The 20,851-nt window shown below is 42.3% G+C and overlaps 3 protein-coding genes across 9 annotated transcripts in view; all 3 read right to left on the bottom strand.

Annotated features, from left to right (window-relative positions):
• LOC129393065 (arf-GAP with GTPase, ANK repeat and PH domain-containing protein 14-like) overlaps positions 1-4,277 on the bottom strand; it is a 57,114-nt gene extending 52,837 nt beyond the window's left edge. The window contains exons 1-3 of the mRNA XM_063607675.1: positions 3,879-4,277; positions 3,443-3,511; positions 1,249-1,317 (exon numbers count right to left, since the gene is read on the bottom strand). Coding sequence (XP_063463745.1) covers positions 1,249-1,317; positions 3,443-3,511; positions 3,879-4,101 — 361 coding nt within the window. The 5' untranslated portion in view covers positions 4,102-4,277. The remainder of the gene's footprint in view (positions 1-1,248; positions 1,318-3,442; positions 3,512-3,878) is intronic.
• Positions 1-20,851, bottom strand: part of LOC100969124 (anthrax toxin receptor-like) — a 748,177-nt gene that overhangs the window by 636,055 nt on the left and 91,271 nt on the right.
• TIMM23 (translocase of inner mitochondrial membrane 23) overlaps positions 5,505-20,851 on the bottom strand; it is a 253,508-nt gene continuing 238,161 nt past the window's right edge. Inside the window, exons 7-9 of one of the 7 annotated variants that reach the window (XR_010113241.1) lie at positions 16,690-19,867; positions 11,540-11,632; positions 5,505-11,389 (exon numbers count right to left, since the gene is read on the bottom strand). Coding sequence is in view for 1 of the 7 variants with exons in the window: in XM_063607674.1 (XP_063463744.1) it covers positions 19,815-19,867 (53 nt within the window). In the remaining 6 variants the exon portion in view is untranslated. Of the gene's footprint in view, positions 19,868-20,851 lie in introns of all 7 variants that reach the window. The other 6 variants (XR_010113240.1, XR_010113239.1, XR_010113243.1 and 3 more) reach the window with 6 other exon arrangements.

The following is a 20,851-nucleotide window of genomic DNA, read 5'->3' as shown; positions in this document are numbered from 1 at the left end:
AGGTCAGGAGTTTCAGACCAGCCTGGCCAACATGGTGAAACCCTGTCTCTACCAAAAATACAGAAATTAGCCAGGTGTTATGGTGCCCACCTATAGTCCCAACTACTCGGGAGGCTGAGGCAGGAGAATTGCTTGAACCTGGGAGATGGAGGTTGTAGTGAGCCAAGATCGTGCCATTGCACTCCAGCCTGGGCAACAGAGTGAGACTCCATTTCAAAAAAAAAAAAAAAAGAGAGTGTGGTACCTTCCCCCTTCCCCTCTCTCCTCCCTCTTTCACCGTGTGGAAACACCTGCTTCCCCTTTGCCTTTTATCATGATTGTAAGTTTGCTGAGGCCCTCACCAGAAGCAGATGTTAAAGCCATGTTTCTACAGCCTGAAAATCTTTGAGCCAATTAAACCTTTTTGTTATAAATTACCCAGCCTTAGGTATCTCTTTATAGTAATGTAAAAAATGAAGACAAATTCTAACCAGAAATAACTGACTCAAGATGGGCAAAGTCTACTCAAACTATAAAAACAAAGGTTACAAACTCCCGTGTTTTACTGTGCTGCATTACTTCGCATATTATTATAGAACCCTCACTTGTATTCTTGCTGTTTAAGTCAACTGGAAAACTTGGCTGTGTATGGCTTGTTGGCAAATAAATGAGGATTTAACATAACATTAAGGGAAATAAGCAGGAGTAGGGCATGTTTAAATTTACATTACATCAAATGAAAAAGTTAATAACCTAAAACTTTTGAGTAGCATGAACTTGGATGTGGTAAATGAATGTGGTCAGAGGACTGTGTAAGAGGAGGCCCAAATCACAGATTCAATCCCTGATGATAAACAACTATGTTTTTTAATTTGTTTAAATGAAAACCAAGCTGAAGCCTAAGTTCTATCATTCATCTTTAAAATGTACTTTTTGGAGCAAGGGAAAAGGGATTATAAATAAAGATAAATCCATTAATTATAAATAAAGATAAATCCAAGAATTATAAAGAGAAATCCATGACTCCTCCATCACATGACAAATTAATTGTGTTGATAAAAAGATGGCAAAATGTATAAACAAAAAGGTTACACGTTTTCACTAACATCATAACTAAAGGAAAGTATATCACATATTAAAATAAGACAAGTGAACATGTGAAAAGGTGAAAAATTTAAACCAATATGAGTTTTTCTAAATACTTTCTATAACCTGATCAAACAAGAGCTTTTATTCTTTCTCTTGGCGGAAAAAACAATGTCGTCTCACCATCTGTTTGAGAGTTCCTCTGGAATATTGTGCTTGCCTCTGGATTGGCAGAAGGGTTAAACTCCAAAGCTATATGCATAGAGGAAGAAAAGAAAAAAAGATGTAACCATTGATAAAAATTTAACAACTCGTTTATTCGACTGCTGCATTTAGGCTATTTCACTATCTCTACTTTGATTCTTATCCATTGAAATGAATGTATAGACATAAGATAGAGCCAGGCAAGATGGCACATGCTTGTAGTCCCAGCTACTCAGGAGGCTGAGATGGGAAAATCACTTGAACCCAGGTCAGGAAGTTGAGGCCAGCATGAGTAACACAATGACACCCTCCTTTATTTAAAAAAAAAAAAAAAAAAAGAAGAGGTAAATTTTGGCTTTGAGTTGTGTAAAATCAACTTTGCATAAAATAAATCAAGATGGCAGTAAGTTTTAAAAGACAGGTCTATTTTATAGGCAAAATATAAGATGTATTCTAGAGTTTTTAAAATTTTTAAAAAGTAAATTCATCATATCTGTCACTTCCATTTCATTCTGAGGACACAGAACCTTAGTTCTCTTGAGTAGCTGTCTTCCATAGTCATGTGATATCTCTAAGTTTTCATTTCTTCATTAGCAATACATAGGGAGAACATACACAGGCCTTATTTGTATTGGAAAGGGCCAAGTGAGACATACATAAACTGTGTTGTGATCCTAAAGAATGACAATAAAGAGCCATTTTTGGGCTCTCATCCAACACTACCCATCTACTAACTGGTGTGTAACATCCATCAGGCTTTCCTAACATCACCAAGCAGAGTATAAGTTTACACAAGTACTTACATGCTTTATGTAGAAAGGTACAATCAATTAATTCACATAATACATTTGTTTATTCTAAAGCAATCCTTAAATATCTTGAAATGTGAAGATAGTACTTCCAAGTTACAAAGTCACACTCATGAGTCTTAATTATCCTACCTCTTTAAAAATTAAGAGCCCAACCAAAGTTTAAATAGAAGAGCTATAAGACATTTCCTCTACAGTAATGAAATCTCTGGCATTTAAATGAAACCAATAAGCCAACTGGATTTAATATGTTTATGATGCAATGTTTTCTATTTTGAAAATTTCAGTTTTTATTCAAGAACCATATTATTACCCAGAATTACTTTTACTTAGATTCATCTCTTTGCAAAATTTTAGAGGCAAACCAACTAATTGTTTTCTCTTTTCTACCGGCTCCCATCCCCTGCCTCTGCCAGCAGTGTAGAGACTAAAAAACTCCAACTTTCTTTCCTTTTTTTTTTGTGACACGGAGTCTCGCTGTGTCACCCAGGCTGGAGTGCATTGGCGTGATCTCTGCTCACTGCAACCTCCACCTCCCAGGTCCAAGCAATTCTCCTGCCTCAGCCTTGTGAGTAGCTGGAACTACAGTCATGCGCCACTACGCCCAGCTAATTTTTATATTTTTTTTTTAGTAGAGACAGTGTTTCACCATGTTGGCCAGGGTGGTCTCGAACTCCTGACCTCAGGTGATCCGCCTGCCACGGCCTCCCAAAGTGCTGGGATTACAGGCGTGAGCCACCAAGCCCAGCCAAAACTGTAACTTTCTTATCTTTGAACAAGATGCTGTTGTCAGGAGGGGAAGGGACAAAGGCGGAGCCACGGCAACAAACACTCTTACAGGGAAGGTCTGACATTTTAACCTGCAATCTTTATATTACACATTAAAAGTCTACATTGACGTTTCATGTCTTTTGAAAGTTTTGACCATGAACCAATCCCCACCTCTCTTTTAGAACAAGGAGGTAAATAAAGTCTGTTAAGTCACCAGAATAAATCTGGAGACACATTTTCTGTTAAAGTAAGAATTTTAAAGTAATCAGAGCCTCATAGGTAATAAAGCGGCCCATTAAGAATACCATATAGCCTCTCCCGTGGCAACCTCCATTCTGATTTTAAATAAGAAATCCCCAAATATTTGAATAGGAACTGTCCTGAGATTTGGCTACTTTAACAAAGGAAACAATTAGGCACTTACCTGGTTCTTCACTTAGGTACCATCTGGATAGGTACAAAGAAAAAATAAGATGGGTACTGAAAAGTTGGGATATTTGAGTTTTTATTGAGAAAAGGAAGAGAGTAGCTCAAAGAAGCCTAAACAAAGTCCCACAGGATAATAAACAGAGCTACAGACACTGTTGTCTCACCATCTGTTTGAGAGTTCCTCTGGAATATTGTGCTTGACTCTGGATTGGCAGAAAGGTTAAACTCCAAAGCTATATGTATAGAGGGAGAAAAGAAAAAAGATATAATCATTTATAAAAATTTATCAACTCATTTATTCAACTGCTGCTTATTCGACAAGAGCCATAAATAAATGGTCCCATGCCAGCCTGGGAGAATGAGATGAGAGAGCAAGAACTGGGCGATTGGGAGGGGAGGCGAAAAGAAACTGACTGGACTCGGTGGGGAAAGACTAAGGGGTGGGAATTCAAGGCAGAGCCAGTTTTGTTCCTGGCCAGCCCCCGGGAAAGCTGGCTACAAGCAGAAAGGAGCTCGAAGTGGGGATGCCTCAAAGGGAACCTTGGGGACAGCAGCAGCCAGAGGCAAACCGAGGGTAGATGGCACCTATCACCTCCTTACCTTCAGGCATCTCCCGGTCACGAACGTGGTGCATGTGGAGGTCCTCACCAACTTCAACAGTCACCTCAGCAGGCTGTACAGCAGCAGCCATGGGCGCTCCTGCCATCCTGTCCCCAGTTCCTGCCTCATAGATCTCAGATTCAGAGGGACACACCGACCCCTGCTGCTGGTCAAACTCGAGGCTGACGCTAGGGTGCACACGACAGGTCAGTATGTTCCCCATGGGGCGCCTCTACTGTCTGCCACCACCTGTGCCTCTGCTCACAGCTTTGGCCACGCACTCCCGCTGTCCTAGGCCGAGGCTATGCTGCACTTGCAGAGATGGTCTTCCCGCTCCTCGCCTGCCCACCTCACAGCGCGGCCCCGGGCACCAGCCTTGGCCCCGGCCCCGGCCCCGGCCCCAGCCCCGGCCCCGGCTAGGGCTGCGGGCCAAGGCCCGCACCCTGCTGCCTCCCCTGAGTTGACTTGTCTGGGAGGGTGAAGACCATCCAACTTATTTAATAGGTTGTGAACCCAACAAGCGCTGAGAGACACAACAACTGCCTGAAGAGAGAACAGACGGAGCTCCTCCTCCTTCTGTAGTCACCTACAGACTGAAGCCCACTGGTCCCAGGTGGGAGCCCAGGCATGTGGCACACAATGCCCCACCCCACACTTCACAATGCCCTCCCCGACAGCTCACAGTGCCCCACCCTGCCTGCCACCCCTCCCCAACAGCTCAGAATGCCCCTGCCTTGGCTGCCCCACCCTGTGGCTTATGATGCTGCTGCTCTCCTGGCCCCTCGTGCAGTGCCAGTGGGACTAAGGTTTTCATTCATCACCAGCTTCCTGAGATTTTAGTCCTAAGAAAAGCACAGGGTAGTTCATTACTTGAAGCCATCTTCCTCTATGAGTTCTATACAAAGCCTCAGTAGAGTGGGTCCCATTAGCAACCAAGTTGAACAACTTTTATTTGCTGACTGAATATAGATACACCTGAATTGTTGACTGCTTTTGTAACTAAACACTCCTCTCCTGTCTTCCAACGAGTGGTCATTTTTGTCCGCAACTTGACCACAGCAATCCCTGGGGCCCTAGCTCTACTCTCAATAAAGAGTTATGGCTGTGTGTGTTGAATGACACCTTAGGACCCATCCTGCCTCCACCTCCTTCTCCATAAAATAGAAACCTAACTCGTCCCTCCAAGCTCTGAAATGCTGAAACTTACCAACTCCCTTTTCTCCCCGCTATTTCTTCCTTCCATGGCAGGGACTTTCAGATTTTCTTTCTTTTACTAACAAGGCACTAAGCATGATTTTCTCATACAAAATCGAGAGCCATAAAGTGGCTTACCACAGTCCTATTTCAATAAAGATGAATACTCGACATCTGGCAAGTAGTGTGTGCCTGACAGTGTCCCCACTGTGCTATGCTCATTTAACCCTCAGAAACAATCTCATGTTACAGATTTTACAGAAGTTGTTGAGATGGAGAAGGTAAGTAACCTCCCCAAGGTCACATGACTGCTAAGGGTGGGGCCATAGTTTGATCCCAGGGTAGTCTGAATTCCCCAATTGCTTAAGCATGATTATCAGAAAGTATAGCAGTCTGTTTTCACACTGATATAAAGAAATACCTGAGGTTGGGTAATTTTTAAAGGAAAGAGGTTTAATTGACTCAGTTTCACAAGGCTGGGGAGGCCTCAGGAAACTTACAATCATGGCAGAGGGGGAAGTACTTCAGGAAACTTACAGTCATGGCAGAAGGGCAGGTCCGACTTACATGGTGGCCACACAGAGAGTGGGAACATGTGAAGGAGCAACTGTCAAACATGTATAAAACCATCAGATCTCAGCTGGGCACGGTGGCTCACACTTGTAACCCTAGTACTTTGGGAGGCCAAGGCAGGTGGATCAACTGAGGTCAGGAGTTTGAGACCAGCCTAGCTAATGTAGTGAAATCCTGTCTTTACTAAAAATACAAAAATTAGCTGGGTGTGGTGGTGCATGCCTGTAATCCCAGCTACTCAGGAGGCTGAGGCAGGAGAATCACTGGAACTCAAGAGGCAGAGACTGCAGTGAGCCAAGATCATGCCATGGCACTCCTGCCATGAGCATGGCAGACTCCATCCCAACAACAGAGCAAGACTCCATCCCAAAAAACAAAACAAAACCCTATAAGATCTCATGAGGACTTACTGAATATCACAAGAACAGCATGAGGATAACTGCCCCCATGATCCAATCACCTCCCCCTAGGCCCCTCCCTCGACACATCAGGATTATGGGGATTGTAATTCATGATGAGATTTGGGTGGGGACATGGCAAAACCATATCAGAAAGTAAAGGTAGAAGTCAAGCTTGGATGGGAAATGACATTGTAGATTATTATTATTATTATTATTTTGAGACGAAGTTTTGCTCTTGTTGCCGAGTGAAATTGTTTCTCTAATTTCATTTTCAGATTGTGTCTTGTAGATGTATAGAAATACAATTGATAAATGATTCTGGCTATTAACGTTTTATGCTTCAACCTTGCTGAACACTATTTTTTTTTTTTTTTTTGAGACGGAGTTTCACTCTTGTTGCCCAGGCTGGAGTGCAATGGCATGATCTTGGCTTACTGCAACCTCCGCCTCCCGGGCTCAAGCAATTCTCCTGCCTCAGCCTCCCAAGTAGTTGGGATTGCAGGCAGGTGCCACCATGCCCAGCTAATTTTGTATTTTTAGTAGAGACGGGGTTTCTGCACGTTGGTCACGCCCGCCTCAGCCTCCCAAAGTGCTAGGACTACAGGCATGAGCCATCGTGCCCAGTCAGATTCGTATATTTTTAAAAGAATTTTTTTTTTTTGTTTTTTTTGAGACAGAGTCTCACTCTGTTGCCCAGGCAGTGGCACAATCATTGCTCACTGCAACCTCCACCTCCTGGGTCCAGGTGATTCTCATTCAAGTGCCTAAGCCTCCCAAGTAGCTGGGATTACAGGAGACCACCCCCATGCTCAGCTAATGTTTGTCTTTTTAGTAGAGATGGGGTTTCACCATGTTGTTCAGGTTGATCTCGAACTCCTGACCTCAGGTGATCCACCTGCCTTGGCCTCCCAAAGTGCTGGGATTGCAGGCGTGAGCCACCACTCCCGAACAGAGCGACATTTTTTTGATGTGGATTTTAAAATGCCTCCCTTTCTTTCAACATTGATTAAGTCCCTTCTACATGCCAGGCATTGTATGTGTGAAATAGTCCCAACTCTCAATGAGTGTAGGCAGATACACAAACAAAGGCTTAAGGAGGTCAGTTTTCTCAGACCAAACTGCTGGAAAGTATATGAACCTGGGATACAAACCCACCTCTATTTGACCTCAAATTTGATGCTGGGGTGGTTTTAATTTTTTTCTGGGAATTTCAGTCATTGAACCATGAAGAGGTGAAAAGTCTCTGTCAGATGTGCGTGTAGTGGTCTGTATAATAAAGACTGAAGGAAGCAACCCAACCAATTAAGAGACTTTCTCTAAAGGCAGAGTAATGCTAAGGGAAGTGGCAGTGACAAAAATGGAGGAAAAAGTCTGTGATCATTTGGGAGACAGAATAGGAAGTGCTTGGTCATGAGATGTGAAAGAAGAGGGGAAGTAGATGGAAAACAGAGCTGCTCAGGCTCTGCTGGGGAAGACTGGGTGTGTAGCAGTGCCTTCCTCCTGGCCGAGAATGTAGGAAGAGAAATAGGTAAGGAGGAAAACATAGTTTTTTACTCTCAGTGTCACATTAAAATGGAACTCTCTGCTCAAAAGTTGAATATAAATCTCTGTAGGCTAAGTCCATTTGTGACATCCCAACATATGTTTTCAAAAATAACATACATACTAAATGAAGCCATTAAGCATAACTGGGGAAATTTCCTAAAATTTACACGCTAAAAAATCACCATTTTTCATTTATTACTTTCATGGAGCAACTTTGAATCTATGGTTACAGCAAGTGAGGCACCTTGTATAAAATAAAGCTAATACATGAAAAAAAACCATTTAAAATTCTATTGTTCTCAGAGAATGGAGAAAGCAATTGAAGCCATGGGCATGGAGGTGACTGCCTTGAGAAGTTGTGTATAGTAAGGAGAACTGGGAAGAAAGAAGACCTGGAGAATAGGGTGATTTACACGGCATTAAGTGAAGCTTGCAAAAGTGAGCACTGGGAGTCAAGAGACATGTATGAATCAGGAATGGCTGCTCCTGTGAGTTGTTAGAAAGGAGATGATGCCTTCTTTTCATATCTATAACAGTAGCACCTAGCACAGTGCCTGTTCAATAGGTACTCGACATGTATTATCCCAATGCAGAGTCAGATTTTGCCAGGAGGGCAGGAAAGCTACAAATTAGCTATGGCAACTTAGTGATTGGGCTTGTGTGTCTGTGTGAGCGAGCTGGATGTCAGGCAGTGGGTAAAGTAGTGAACTGGAGGTGAGAAAACAATGACACAAACTCAGGGCTTCTCTTCCCAAGTATTTGGCTGAGAAGAGAGATGTAGTATTAAAGGGAGATATGTGGTAAAGGAAGCCTTTTATTTCAAGATTCAACAAAAGCGTGAGTATACTTCTATGTTAAAGGGAAAGAGCCAACAGAGAAAACACATTTTTGAGGTTAGAAGAGAAGGAAGAACTAATGCAGAAGGGCCCCAAAGGGCACAGGTGCGTGCAATCCGGATCAGGGACAGATTAGCTTTGGACTCCTACAAAAGCAAGAAGGGAGAAAGGACAATGTGACACTAGAGATATTTCTGGTAAAGGAAAGGTTTAGAAAAAGATCTTTTGATGACCTTTATTTTAACCGAATTTTTTTTTTTTTTTTTTTTTTTTTTTTGAGATGGAGTCTTGCTCTGTCACCCAGGCTGGAGTGCAGTGGCACGATCTCGGCTCACTGCAACCTCTGCCTCCTGGGTTCATGCCATTCTCCTGCCTCAGCCTCCTGATTAGCTGGGACTACAGGTACCCGTTACCATGTCCGGCTAATTTTTTGTATTTTTAGTAAAGACAGGGTTTCAATGTGTTAGCCAGGATGGTCTCCATCTCTTGACTTCGTCATGTGCCCGCCTTGGCCTCCCAAAGTCTGGGATTACAGGCATGAGCCACTGCACCCGGCTACAGACTTAAAAAAAAAAAAATACTGTGGGAAAAAGGATATTATGTATAGAAAAGTCTACACTTCTTGATACAACTAACTAAAAAAAGCCTGATACACTAAACAAAACCCAAATAATGTCTTCCCTAAAAGTGGGTAACTTGAAAAGCAATTCGAGCAAAAATCAAGGAGTTCAATTATAAATAAGTATATCAACAAAGTGAAAGATGGGTTTAATTTTTCCCACAAAAAGTTAAAAGAAATAACAGCAGTTTTAGAGGAAGAGGAAAAAATAATAAGAAAATTATATGCAGTTGCAAAATGTGTGACTATTTACAAACTCTAACATATAACTACAAAACGGACCAGAAGAATCATTATCATAGGAAGCAAAGGGTCATTTCAAAAATCAGAGGAGGGATGATTCATATTTAATTTAATTCTGTGGAAAAAATTTAAGTAACGTTTGAGGACAAAAATAGGTGATATGTTGAAATGCGGGAAACCACAGTGGAAGGAAAAATAATTCAAGAAAGCTCAGTTTCAGTAACCAGTATCTAGTAAAATCTTCAGGACCTAGAGGCTACAATCTGCATTAATAGTGTCTGAAGATCTAGAAATGTCATTAAATACCATTTTGGATAATTCTTGTAGACTTGAGATGATATCTACTTAAAGTTACAAAATAGAGCCCGTATTTCTGTATTCACTAAAGAAAACAATTGGATATGGAAAAGAAACTAACATGCTATGCCACAATCTCTAAAGATTAGGGAAGTTTCAGCTTAAAGCAAGAATAATCACAATAAAGTTTTATAACCCTTTGCAAGCATATATGAAAAACTTACAAAAAGCTTGTAATGATCTTTTCTTAAGCTAAGAGAACAGAAAAAATGAGAAAAATTAAATTATAAAATGAAACTTTGGTTTAGAGGTAAGAAACATTTGATGACAGTCAAGAGATCAGGGTTGTACACTGTATTATGTGAATGTTGTGACTCATTGGTTTCATCCTGGATATCATAACTTGACATTTTGTAAAAGTGATTTTTCATGGGAGTTTTTTCAGGTGCCCTATAAAGTCCTGTCCCATGAGAAGCGAATAATAGTTTTCCATATTCTTGAGATATCTTAATGAATAGCATCTTCTACAGTCTTCCATTGTTTAGTCCTTGGAGAGACACTCATTAGTGACTGTTAAGGTACCTGAGTTATTAGGTGCCTGTAGACTATGCCCAGTGATATGTGCATTAGGTACATGCTCCCTAGCTGCGTTGACACTGACTGAAGCTGTGAGGTTTCATAATGACATGTCAGCCAAATACATATGCTCAGATTTACCATTTATCAAGAGGTCTTCACACTATCAATTATGCAATTATCATTCTACATACAGGCAGTGATAAAGGGAGTAAAAAACCACAGCCATGGATCGGGAGACCAATGTACCTCCAGGAGTCCAGTGGGTCCAGAAGCCCTTTGGATGTTGGTCAGAGGCTCCTCTTGGGCAGAGATCACAGCAGCAGCCAACAGGTCTGGTGAAATCCTTAAGAGTTCTCATGGACAAAGTTTGTGAAGGCATCTTAGACAAGATCTTGTCTTTGCTGGTTTTATGATCCTCTGCAGATGGGTCTATTCTCATTATCTCAGCCACCTTTCACTTCCTATCAGTTCAGTTCAGGTCTCTCATGATCCCAGGCAGCAGTAGTTGTTATCACGTGAGTTCATTCATATATGTTTATCTCTTTGGGGATGGGGGGACAACTTCACTGTGGACTTAATTCTACTGGAGATGAGTGACCCCATTTTAAGACAACAGGATCACAAATTATTATCACATATCAGCAGGGCAGACAATAGCTATGACCTGGGGCTGAAAGCAGGTAACTCCCTTTATTCTGCAAACATTGTCTTGATTATGGTGCCAGTTGCTGTGAGGGATTTCCTTTCCACCACCTGTTTTTCACAAGGTTTGAGTCTGAACTGCTAACATTCTACTGATTTCTGGGGGGAAGGGACTGACTGCACCATCCTAGCCTGTCAGAGCCCTTGCCCCAGTACTTCCACTTTAAGAGTTTTCCACCTTGTCCAGAACTACAGTGCATTAATCCCCTCATTTTCTCTCTTAAGAGAATAAACAGGTCAGGCGCAGTGGCTCACACCTGTAATCCCAGCACTTTGGGAGGCTGAGGCGGGTGGATCATCTGAGGTCAGGAGTTCGAGACCAGCTTCGCCTACATAGTGAAACCTCGTCTCCACTAAAAAAAAAAAATCACAAATATTAGCCGGGCATGGTGGCAGGTGCCTGTAATCCCAGCTACTCGGGAGGCTGAGGCAGGAGAATCCCTTGAACCCGGGAGGCAGAGGTTGCAGTGAGCCAAGACTGTGCCACAGCAGTCCAGCCTGGGCGACAGAGTGAGAGTCCCTCTCAAAAAAAAAAAAAAAAAGAGAGAGAGAATAAACAACCCATGTCAAGTACACACCCACATCCCTCTTATCCCAAATACCAAACACACAAAAATCCAACCTGTCTCCTTCTACCTAAGCAATTTTAGATAGTCACTTTCTCATAATTACCTTAAGCTCCCTGACTTGCTGCTCGTCCTTTCTCTGGCAAAATCTCATCCTTGGATGAGCCCGACTTTGTGTTTGCTCAATGACACCACTCACCTGAACCAGAAAAAATATCAAAAAGTGGTCAGAGATATCATCATAAATTCAAATTACTTACACAAAAAATTGGCCCTAAATGTTTCCAGAAATCAATAAAAGTTTTGTTTCTCCAATGACATCATTTCTTCAGAAACCCAACGTGTATAACCTATTTTTTCTATGTTCTTCTAACATGTATTCAACTTCTCTCATCTGATATCTTGCCAAATCATTCAAAGAGAAAATATATCCCATTAGGCAAGAGCCGACCATATTCCCATCACCTGAGAAAATCACATGCACAGGATGCGCCCACCTCACCTTTCTCTGCCTCATCATGTCAGAAAAAGTACCCCTCCTTTTGTCACAAGGCAAATCTGAGATAAAAGATTTAGATGGCCTGTAATTCCAGCACTTGGGGAGACCAATGCAGGCAGATTATTTGAGTCTAAGAGTTCAAAAGAAGCCTAAGCAACTTAGGGAAATTGCATCTCTCAAACAAATACAAACCATTAGCCTAGCATGGTGGTGTGGTGGCACATGCCTGTAGTCCCAGCTACTCAGGGTGGGGAGCACTGAGGTGGGAGGATCACCTGAGCTGGAAGGTTGTGGCTGCAGTGAGCCGTGATCACGTCACTGCACTCCAGCTAGGGTAACAGATATTTTTAAAAGGATCTTCTCAGTTAAAAATAATCAAATAAACAGGTGGCCATGAGGCTGAGGTGGCTGCAGTGCACTCAATTCCTCCTTAAATAACCCAAAACTTGACTCAGTGTAAATAATAAAAGGAAACTTAAGCTTAAGCAATCAGAAACCACCAACTAACATCTAACTAGAGACCTTCCACTGTAATGTTCCAAATGAGGCCACTGCTCCACTTTACCCAATCAAGTATTTTCTTTTTCTTCCACATTCACCATATAAAATTCTTCCCCCACCCTCCCTAAGCCTCTCTGTTGGACCTCTGAGCTGCTTGCAGTCTGGGGCTGCCTAGTTTATACATTTCGGAATGCTCAAATATATTTTCTAATGTTTCAAAGTGGCTCTGGTGTAGGAGGTTGTTGGTGGAGTGACCCGAGAGTATACAGGAATTGAGGGCATATGAGATCTCTGGACTCTGCACTCCATTTTGCTGTACACTCAAAACTACTCTAACATAATAATATATCTTTAAAAATCTATAACTATCATGTAGCCCTTTTCAAGCCTCCAACTGGTTGGAGCCAGTTCGATTAAAGCTCAGGAAAAAAACTGCTTAATAAGCTAGTTCTGACCCAACTGGCAAGAAGCGGCAGGAAAGACCCAGGCCAGGGGAGCATATTGCACATACATGCACCAGGAAACTGGAGGAAGCTTGGAGGCCCTTTAGCCTGGTCCTGAGCCCGCTGAAACTGCAGTTACAGGCACAGATGCCTGGGGCACCAATCTGAATCTGCCAACATCCAAGGCCACATGAACACAAATGCGCAGTCTCCTCTGCGATCGGTAGCTAATGATGTTAGGCCATGATTGGACTAGGATGGGAGATGAACTGAGAACTATGGATTCTGTAGGTTATTGTTGTCTCTTCCCACCCCCAAGCAACAAGTGATGAACACACACACACACACACACACACACACACACACACACACACATCCCATAGTGACTAACAGGATCTCCCTCCAGGGGATTTGCAGAAAGGGGAGCAGAAAACATCCCAGGGGCCTTTCACAGCTACTTCCTTGAGCCCCCTTTCAGACTGCTGTCTAGACCTGTCGCAGCCCAAACATCACCACCCTGATATGCAGAAGCTGGCATCCTTACCTGAAATTCAACACCAAGAAATGATCTCTTCTACTCAACACTGATAGAAATATCTCTAAGCAACGTCCTCATTGGCAGGGGTGGAGTGGGGGAGTTTCTTAAAAAGTGAGGCCTCTGCCTACCACCTAGAGAACCTGGAAATTTCCATCTGTGCCACAAAGTCCAAATCACTGGCCACTGCCCCAGTGTATGGCAGATTAGAACATCTCTCCATTAGATCTGGGTTTCTATTCCATTGAGTGAAATGGCTTTTCTATTACAGGAACAGAATAAGGGATCAAAAGGGTCTTACAACTGAACTCCAGTGTACAGTCTGCACAGACACTAGGCTTGTGCAAATATGACACAGCGAGGCCCCAGGACCCTTAAGCCAGCTGAATGTACTGAGTTTCAGGAAACAGTGAGATACATTCAGCAAAACAGTGCGCTTCATGCTGAAAGAAGTCACTCCAAGTAAACACACATCACACACACACACACACACACACACACACACACCCGCAGACACCCTAGTGGCCAATAGGTCCTCTCACCAAAAACCTGTGATCAGGAGAGCAGAAAGCCTCTCAGGGGTCCATCACTGCCCTTTCTGGAGCCCCTTATCAGATGGCCAGCCCCAGGACAGCACTGTCTGATCCTGGTCCAGTCCAAACCGCCATCACCCTGTGATGTGGGAGCTGGCCACTTCACCAGAACCTCTGTGTCAGAAAAATTTCTCTTCCTTTTAAAATGATGAGGGGGAACCTTCAGACAGTGTCTGATTAGGGTGGGTGGAGAGAGGGATTTCCTAGAAAGTCAGGCAGGGCAGGGCTGAAGCCCTCTGGGTTAACTGAGTGCTTTTGATATGAAGGCAGATAAGACTGGACAGGTGGGGGTGTTAGTGAGGGGATGGTGTAGGGTGTGCTGAAGAACTCCACTTGGGCTCTGCACACCAGGGAAAATGACCATAAAACATCCCATCTTCACTGCTCAGAGAAGGCTAGATCTGCTGTGAGCTAGAAAGCCATGTGGGGGCAGCTGATGAGTCATCAAATGGGAGAAATCTGAGAGCCATGTGTTCCACAGGCCTCTGGTCCTTGTTCAGGCAGCAGGGCACTGTGACATGTGGCTCCTTGGCCCCTTCCAGCCACCACCTTGATTGCATGCTGCAGGGAAAGAGACTGAAGACCAAGAATGGGGTCTTGCTCACCATGGGATGATGGCTCAGTACAGAGCTGAGCTATGTATGGCCCAAGAGGCAGAAGGTGGGGATGACCCAGGCTGAGCTGGGGGATCCAACTGAACATGCACTTGCTAAGAAGCTGTGGGCTATGATGCCTTGGGACCCCAGTCTGGGTCTAGAATTGTAGCAAAACAGGCTACTGGTAAAAGTTCTTGGGAAGCCAACTCACTTTTGCTGTCATCCATGGGCAAACAAACCAAGCCCCACCACTTCCCACTCCCTCTGAAAGCCTCCTGCCCCTCTGATCAACCACACCACAATGGTGTCACTCTGTAAGGCACAGGTAGACAAGGCATCCAGCCATGAACACTCCAGGGCTCACACATGTCCAGAATACACTGGTTCTTGTTGAGACTCCACTCTTCCAACTCAGACAGAAGCTCCCCAATCTCCTCAGCCACTCCCAACAACTGGAGGTCTGAAAACTTTCATGCATGCCGCTATGGTCTAAACCACTCGTGGCGGTTTTCATTTTCATTTTCCTGATAATCAGTGATGCTGAGCACCTTTCCATATGCCTTTTCACCAACTGGATGCCTTCTATGGCTAAATGTCTATTCAAATCCATTGCCCATTTACAAATCTGCTTTTTTGTGGACTTCTTGATGTTTTTCTCTTTTTTTTTTTTTTCCTATTTATTTATACAAGTTCCTTAGGTATTTTGGATATTTTTTAAAATGATTTTCAATTCCACTGCCCAGTTATAAATTTTTTTTTTTTCTTTTGAGACGGAGTTTTGCTGTTATTGCCCAGGCTAGAGTGCAATGGTGCGATCTTGGCTCACAGCAACCTCCACCTCCCAGAGTCAAGCAATTCTCCTGCCTCAGCCTGCTGAGTAGCTGGGATTACAGGCATGTGCCACCATGCCCGGCTAATTTTTGTATTTTTAGTAGAGATGGGGTTTTTCCATGTTGGTCAGGCTGGTCTCAAACTCCCGGTCTCAGGTGAACCATCCACCTCGGCCTCCCAAAGTGCTGGGATTACAGGCGTGAGCCACTGTGCCCGGCCAATTATCCCTTTTTGTGTTTTTTGGGGGGTTGGGGGAAGAACAGAGTCTCGCTCTGTCACCCAGGCTGGAGAGCACTGTTATGATATCGGCTCACTGCAGCCTCCGCCTCCCAGGTTCCAGCGATTCTCCTGACTCAGTCTCCCGGGTAGCTAAGATTATGGGCGTGCAACACATGCCCAGCTAATTTTTCTATTTTTAGTAGAGACAGGGTTTCACCATGTTGGCCAGGCTGTTCTCAAACTCCTGACCTCAGGTGATCCGCCCACCTCGGTCTCCCAAAGTGTTGGGATTACAGGCGGGAGCCACCACTCCCGGCCCCATTTTGGGTTTTAACATCAGTCAACACTCATATTTTAAAATAATAACAATGAATGGCGGTACCTTAGAACAAAGGAATTATAGATCTTTCTCTTGTCCTAGTGCAGACATTTTGTCTATAAAATGTTATTCACAGATGAATTCATGAGAACATTACTGTGAATTTTAAATCCATATACAAGTGTATGCTCATTCATGAATATTTCAATAAAATAAAACTAATAGCAAAAAAGAATTCCAGAGTTGAAGCAGTTTCAGGAAAAAGGAGTTGGCAGTATGAAGTAAAATAGCAAAAAAAAATTTTTTTTTAAATGGGTATATTTGTATCTACAACCTTTTTTTAATTATAGCATTAGACAATGTGTATATATATACATATATAAAGCAATGGAAGTAGCATTGTTTTCATACTAGTCTAGAATATTAAAATATATGTAATATGTGATCAGCAAAATAATGGCCCCCCCAAAGATGTCCACAGATTCCTAGAACCTTACATGAAAACGGTACATCATGCATGTGATTCAGGTAAAGACCTTGACATGAGGAGACTACCCTGGTGCTATGGAATGAACGCTGTGTTCCGTCAATGTTCATGTGTTAAAATCCTAACCCTCAAGGTGATGGTATTAGGAGGTTAAGCCTTACGGGAGACTCTGCCCTCATGACTGGGATTAGCACCTTATTAAAGGCACAAGGGAGCTTGTTTGTTCCTCTCACCATGCGAAGACACAGCAAGAAGGAAGCCTCTATGAGAAAGCAGGCCTTCACCAGACACCAAGACTGCCGGCACCTTGATCTTGCACTTCTCAGCCTCCAGGACTGTGAGAAACAAAGTTCTGTTATTTATAAGCTACCTGGTCTAATGCATTTCCTTGTAGCAGCCTGTATGGATTAGGACAGTGGGCTCATGTGGATGATGACGGTGTCTCCATTCAGGACTAAGTAAGCACATGAGTCCTTAACAGTGGAAGAGAAGGGGGAAGGAAAGAGCCACAGAGACATGTGGCCACAGAAGAAGGGTCCATGGGATGCAAGGTTGCTAATGGTGAGAGTGGAGAAGAGCCCAAAGCCAAAAAATGCAGGCAGACTCCAGAATGTGGAAAAGGCGAGAAAAAAGATCCCCTAGAGCCTCTAGAGATGAAGGTAGCCTTTCCACCACCTAGATTTTAGCCCAGTGAGATCCACATCACACTCTGACATACAGGAGTGTAATAAATTTGTTTTATGCCCTGACATACTGGTAGTTTGCTGTAGCAGCAATGGACTAGTAATATATAAATATATATATACACACACACACACAAACACTACGCCCCCTACCACACACACAACATAACTATCTATATATATCCTGCCCTTCAAAACTGAATCAGATAAACTACACATTAGCATTAACTTAGCTGGGTGTGGTGGCACATGCCTGTAGTCCCAGCTACACAGGACGCTGAGAGGGAGGATCACTTGAGCCCAGGAGTTTAAGATCAGCCTGGGCAAACAAACACACTGAGGCCACATTTCAAAAACAAACAAACAAAAAACACAACAAATCTTTGATTAAGCTCATTTCCCAAATTTGAAGAGGAAACAATTATTAGATAAAGAGGAGAAAAGAGAAAGGTAGAGCTGCTGACTTCTGTGGTGGAAGCACAGGCACAGGCCCAAACATACTCCTGTCCTCCTGGCTTTCCTGTCCCTTCTCATAAGGGACACAGGAACCTCTCAAACTGAACCATGGATCACAGAACCATACTCAGAACGCAATACAGTTTAGTCTACGATTTTTTATATATCTGTGTCCCTGTCTCTGCCTCCCATTCCCAACTCCCTTACTCTTGTTAGAAAAAAATGGCTATTATCAAATATGAGTACATCCTTATATACTAATGCCAACTGATCACCAGCTGGTTTTCTTCTTTTACAAAGTCATAAATATTTAGGCTTTAACACATCTTCCAAGCAATAGAATGTTATTTTCCAGTTCATTAACACAAATTCTATATCTAAAATGAAGACTTCACAAGTTGATTTAAATAACATATTAATGAAAATCGACTGGCCATGGTTCAAACTGACATTTTAATTAAATGTGATGATAGGTTGAGTAACCTAGCAGTACTCTAAAATGACTTTTGGTTATGGCTTTTTCCATATTATGTTTAGGCTGAGGCATCCCTAAATGATTCAATTGTAATTCCCCTTCTTAAACATGAGATTTATCTTTACAAAATAATTTATTTTCTTAAAATTACAAGTTAATTCTATAGTTCATGCATACATAATCTCAGTAGATATCAGCTGTATGTGTACACATATACATATAGGTATTTGTATATACACACATTACATAATTTAAAAAAAACTTATTAGCAGGGTACAACCACGAAGACAAAGAGGCTTTGTGTAATGTGATGGAAACACAATTGCAGGACAAACAAAAGGCTGCTGTGAGGGCTGTATTTACCCTTTCTGATGTAAGACTTGGAAAAACATGGATACTGGATATCTAATCCGCATAACAGAAAATTTAGGGTGCAGAAAACTTCCCACAATTTTTACAGACAATGTCAATAGAAAGGCATTCAATGCAGGGAATACACAGTGTGACAGTATACAAAAATAAGCAGGTTGATGGTTTAGATTTATGAGACAAGAGAAAGAAATAGTAGATGATGTCATAATTCTTTTATGGAGTTATGAAAATTCTTCATTTTATATAAGGTCAGGTGCTTTCAAATGTCAATGAGAAAAATATTTAAAGGAAGAATCAAATCTAAGACGTAGAGAGATCTTTATAAACGTGAACTTCAGGCCAGGCACGGTGGCTCATACCTGTAATCCCAGCATTCTGGGAGGCCTAGGTGGGCCGATCACGAGGTCAGGGGATCAAGACCATCCTGGCCCACATGGTGAAACCCCGTATCTACTAAAATACAAAAAATTAGCCAGGAGTGGTGGCATGTGCCTGTAGTCCCAGCTACTCAGGAGGCTGAGGCAGGAGAATCACTTGAACCCGGGAGGCAGAGGTTGCAGTGAGCCAAGATAGCGCTACTGCACTCCAGTCTGGTGACAGAGCAAGACTCCATCTCAAAAAAAAAAAAAACAACTTTTTTTCATGCTGAGAAGATATAATCATCAACACATTCTTGAGCACAACTATGCACACAGGCACTTCCGCATTCACAAGCCATGCTGTGTGCACACACTGATGCCCCTAGATTCCTTTTTTGAAGAGATGGTCTCTTGGTGTGTCACCCAGGCTGGAGAGCAGTGTTAGGATCATAGCTCACTGCAGCCTCAAACTCCTGGGTTCAAGTGATCCTCCTACCTCAGGCTCCTGAGTAGCCTGAACTATAGGAATGAGCCACCATGCCCAGCCAATGTTTTCATTTTTTTGTAGAGATGAAATCTTGCTATGTTGCCCAGGCGGGTCTTGAACTCTTGGCCTCAAGGAATCCTCCTGCCTTGCCCTCCCAACATGCTGAGATTACAGGTGTGAACCATTGTGCCCAGCCACCGGATTCTTTATTAAGAAGAAAACTTGTTTGCTGACATGTAGGCAATGAATTGATGAATAGTAGTTCATAAATTACTAATTTACACGTCAATATAAATGAGTTGAGTAAACACAAAATAACAGCATAAATTAATAAACAGTTTACGACCTCAAGTTTCTTTTTTTCCTTTAAAACGTAGCTCTGACAGAGACTACTACTTGTCCATTCCATGGAAAAGTCAGAGGTGGTTAAAATGTCAGAGGTACACTTATTAACACCTTGCTGCCTTTTGTGTAGCTTCCTCTCAGTACTTCACCAGTTGGGATTGACACACCTCTCCAGCTGGGTTCAGGAGCCAGACAGGAGCACACAGAACGGGGAATCCAAAGCCATCTCTGACACTAAAAGCAATGAAAACAAAAATAACCAAACACATTATCAAGAAATCAACAAGAGATCGATATCAAGTACAGCAAAAAGAGAAGAAATCATTTAATCTGCCAGGCTTTCATTCTGACAAAATAATTTACAACACGCATGTCTCCATCTGACATGTGTGAATAGAAAAAGAAGAGGTGACAATAGAGTAGAGGATTCATCTTCCAATTGTCTCTGATCTATCCAACCTTTCTTACACATCAGAGAGTTCTCCAATTTATAAATAAACAACAGAGATATGTGGCAACCAGGACACAGAGACATACTGAGAGTACTGCTCAGCTCTCTGCCTAGGCCTGATTCTGATGATCCCTGACAATGAGCACTGTGAAATTTACAGCAAATCAGTACACATACACACTAACACACAAGAGAGATACTTCATGGGCAAAAAGCATCAAAGATATAAAATAAAATGCCTGAAAGACCATAAAACAACTTCTGATGAAATGCTGTCTTCATTTTGCAGCAGTAAAATATTCACCACCAAATCTACAATTAGCTTAAAAATTACAATAAAAATTACAATAAGTACAGTACTTTTGGATCCCATCTCCAATTCACACCTTATCAACATGTAATAATCACACTGCATCTACAACAAAGCTGGATGGACTTTATGTGCTGAATACAACTTGTACACTAAGAAGGAAATTCTTTGAAATAATGAGAATACAAAATTTGTATGCCATGCTCTACTTCACAAGTTAAAAGAAAATACAATCATTTCTATTTTTTAAATGCATTGAAATAAAATACAGAAAAGAGTATTCTAATACCAGTTAACATTAAGAGAATATATCTCTAAACCAAAGACCTTGGATCTTCTACAAAGACAAAATCAGCCGGTATATATTTGGGTAAGAAAAAAAAAATTAAGAGATCGAGAAAGGAGAGAAGATGTTCGCACAGAATCATCTCCAAAAATGGCTTTCCGACGCATTCAA

Source organism: Pan paniscus, chromosome 8 (assembly GCF_029289425.2).
Source record: "Pan paniscus chromosome 8, NHGRI_mPanPan1-v2.0_pri, whole genome shotgun sequence".
NCBI lineage: Eukaryota > Metazoa > Chordata > Mammalia > Primates > Hominidae > Pan > Pan paniscus.
This window is presented reverse-complemented; position numbering and strand designations above follow the sequence as displayed.